This window comes from Dermochelys coriacea, chromosome 1 (genome assembly GCF_009764565.3).
Source record: "Dermochelys coriacea isolate rDerCor1 chromosome 1, rDerCor1.pri.v4, whole genome shotgun sequence".
Taxonomy (NCBI): domain Eukaryota; kingdom Metazoa; phylum Chordata; order Testudines; family Dermochelyidae; genus Dermochelys; species Dermochelys coriacea.
This window is the reverse complement of record NC_050068.2, coordinates 165,080,354-165,083,514: the sequence shown is the minus strand read 5'-3', so window position 1 is coordinate 165,083,514 and position 3,161 is coordinate 165,080,354. Positions and strand designations below refer to the sequence as shown.

Sequence of the window (3,161 nt, the reverse complement as noted above, 5' to 3'; positions counted from 1 at the left end):
TGGGAGATTGCCCAGACCAGAGATAAGTGGTTAAGTAAGTGTGGGAAGGGTTGCATTGTGCCTCGTGAGTGTTTACACTGGGGGGGCGGGGGTTGGAGGAGAGAAATGCCGATGTGTTTGTGAAACCTATTAATACTCTCAAGCGGCGGAGCCCGGTGGAGTGCCTTAGGAGTTTAGGGCCATTCCTTTCAAAATGATATTGTTATGCTGGGACTAAGGTTTGTTTGGTCTATTCCCCCCCCCCCCAACAGCTGTTCCTAACGCTGGCATTGTTACATTTTATTATAGATTTGACAAAGGTCTCTCTCTTTCTCCCTCCTGTCTCTCTGGATCTCTCCTCCTAACAAACGCCATTGGCTGGCGCTGCAAAGGAGCGTGTCTTAGTCAGTTTCATTGAGCGGAATTAGCCGGAATGACATCAGTTTCCCAGCCCCCTAGCAGCACTTTGCTTATTGGTGCAGCGGCCCCTCCAGGACAATAACATTGTTCTTACCCGGCGCTGCTTGCCGATGTGCCTATAAAAACACCATCGAGTCGCCAAAAGGTGCTTATTATTATTGTGATCTGTGACAACCACCAGCGGCGCTGGAGCGGGTCCGTCCTGCCAAAGGGATCACTCTGCAAACAGTAAGTTCCCAAACAAATTCACTCCCTAACTCCTGTGGGCTGCGGCAGCTAACTTTATAAGAGAGGCGTCCGCCAGCCTCCCTAGTAGCCCTGACCCACTAACCCCAAATAAATAAATGGGGATGGACAGGACCCCGCCCCTCCCCAAAGGGAACTGTGCGCCCAGCCGGTTCTGTCTCCGATTCTCACCGCTTTGGGCTGCTTGCGGGCGCTGCTCCGGGTTGAAATGAACTTCTTCATTCGCCCAAGATAGAGGAGGGAGGGAGGTGACAGATGCGGGGGCAGACGGGGGTGTGTGTTAAGTGTCTAAACAAATACTGATCTGGTTAGGAAGGTCTCCCCGAGAATATGATTCATTTTCCCCCAGTCCTCCCCGACCCGACCCCATCCGCGACTCCAGTCACTTTACCAGGATTCCGCCTCCTTTTGTAGCGGTTTGTCCCGAGCTGGGGCGCAATTTGTGACCCTTCGGAAACCAATCGTGCAAGATTCATATATTAAAAGATCGTGCTGTTTGGCGGGGTGAGGAGTAGGGTGGAGATCCAGGGTTTTGCTGGCGGGTGATGGGGAGTAATTGGATGGTATCCCGGTGACAATTCTCTGGTGAGCATCCTGGCGCGGGAGGTGGGGAAAGGGAGGGCAGGGGAGGAGGCGAGGCCAGGTCGGGAACTATCCTGGGAGACAGGGTGGAATAACGCGTTTACTTCTGGCGCGGGAGTTGGAAAGTAGCCCGGGAGACAATAGCGGACTGGGGATTTCCTTGCTGCTGAACGTGGAGGCGTGTGATCGCTGGAGAGGGGAATGGAGGGTCTCCGATCCTGCTGGGAAGGTCGCATATGAAGGATCTCGCAGACACTGCCGGGGGCAGGGAGGAAGAGGTTGGGCAGTGGCCAGGGGTGGCTAGGAGCTGCCTGGAGCATTAGCTAGGTGAAGTTGAGGCTGTCGCGCAGTTCCTTGTCCCGTTGAGTTGGGGTCGCTCTCTGGTTTCTTCTCCTCGCAGGCAGCCTGGTGCGCGGCGCTCTCCCCTCGCCGGGGACATGGACTCCGACGCTAGCCTGGTATCCAGCAGACCTTCCTCCCCGGAGCCCGATGACCTCTTCCTCTCTGCCAGGAATAAAGGCAGCAGCGGGGGCTTCTCGGGGGGCACAGTGTCCAGCTCCACCCAGAGCGACTCCCCTCCGGAGCTGAGCGCCGAGCTGCGCAGCGCCATGAGCGCGGCCGGGGTGGTGGTGGTGGACAAGCTGGCTTTCAAGTCTTCTTCCTCCTCTTCGTCGTCCTCCTCTTCCTCCTCCTCCAAGAAGGACAAGAAGCAGATGACGGAGCCCGAGCTGCAGCAGCTGCGGCTGAAGATCAACAGCCGGGAGCGCAAGCGGATGCACGACCTGAACATCGCCATGGACGGGCTGCGGGAGGTGATGCCCTACGCGCACGGGCCCTCGGTGCGGAAGCTCTCCAAGATCGCCACGCTGCTGCTGGCGCGCAACTACATCCTCATGCTCACCAACTCGCTGGAGGAGATGAAGCGCCTGGTCAGCGAGATCTACGGCGGCCATCACGCCGGCTTCCACCCTTCCGCCTGCCCGGGGGGCATGGCCGCCCACTCCGCCCCGCTCCCGGGGCACCCCGGGCATCCCGCCGCCCACCCCGTGCACCACCCCATCCTGCCCCCCGCTGCCGTCTCCAGCGCCTCCTTGCCCGGATCCGGCCTCTCCGCAGTCAGCTCCATCCGACCCCCGCATGGGCTCCTCAAGTCGCCTTCGGCCGCCGCCGCCTCGGCCCCGCTGGGCAGCAGCTTCCAGCACTGGGGAGGGATGCCCTGCCCGTGCAGTATGTGCCAGGTGCCCGCTCCGCCTCACCACCACGTCTCCAGCATGAGCACAGCCAGCCTGCCCAGATTAACCACCGACACCAAATGAAGCCCCGCGGGGCCCGCCGCCACTGGGGCAAGGGAGGGGGAGAGAATCTGCCGAAACAAGGTGGGGAACGGGGAGAGAGACTCCAGCTTCAAGCCCCGAGGAAACGCGGGCACATTTTTGGGGACACAGACTCTATGGGGGGCCTCCCTTAAGAGCACAGACACATACAAGGACTTACAAGGACATACCGGTCTCAGCCACGTTTTTTAAACACACCCTCCCCACCGCCACCCCTCACTACAGGTTGGTCTCAAGGCCACCCGGGGCACCTTCAGGCATGTTCCATACTGAGATAGACTGAGGACACTCAATCACTGAAGCCCACCAGTGAGAAAGAGGGACAAAACCCAGTTCCTCTTCCTGCAAACGACTCCACGCAGAACTGATCCTCTCTCCTCCAGCATTTCCAGCAGGGAATGGAGGCCAGCGTTACGTACAGTACTTGATGTTTTGTCCAATCTCAATAGCAAGTGTGTAAACCCACAGAGCATTTTTAAATAAATATATGTGCATCTTTTTAAACTTTGATAGGAGCTGAAAATAGCTATAGCCTCTTCTCCTCGAATGAAGTAACCAAAATGGCATAGGATATTTTGTTTGTTTTTCTCTATTATTTTT

At 57.5% G+C, this 3,161-nt stretch overlaps 1 protein-coding gene across 1 annotated transcript; it reads left to right on the top strand.

The window, feature by feature from the left end:
- The first annotated feature begins 399 nt into the window (after positions 1 to 399).
- Positions 400 to 2,804, top strand: OLIG2 (oligodendrocyte transcription factor 2). Its single transcript, XM_038368966.2, has 2 exons — positions 400 to 627; positions 1,628 to 2,804. The coding sequence occupies exon 2, from the start codon at positions 1,665 to 1,667 to the stop codon at positions 2,541 to 2,543; it is 879 nt and encodes a 292-aa protein (XP_038224894.1). The 5' UTR covers positions 400 to 627; positions 1,628 to 1,664; the 3' UTR covers positions 2,544 to 2,804.
- Positions 2,805 to 3,161: the final 357 nt, after the last annotated feature.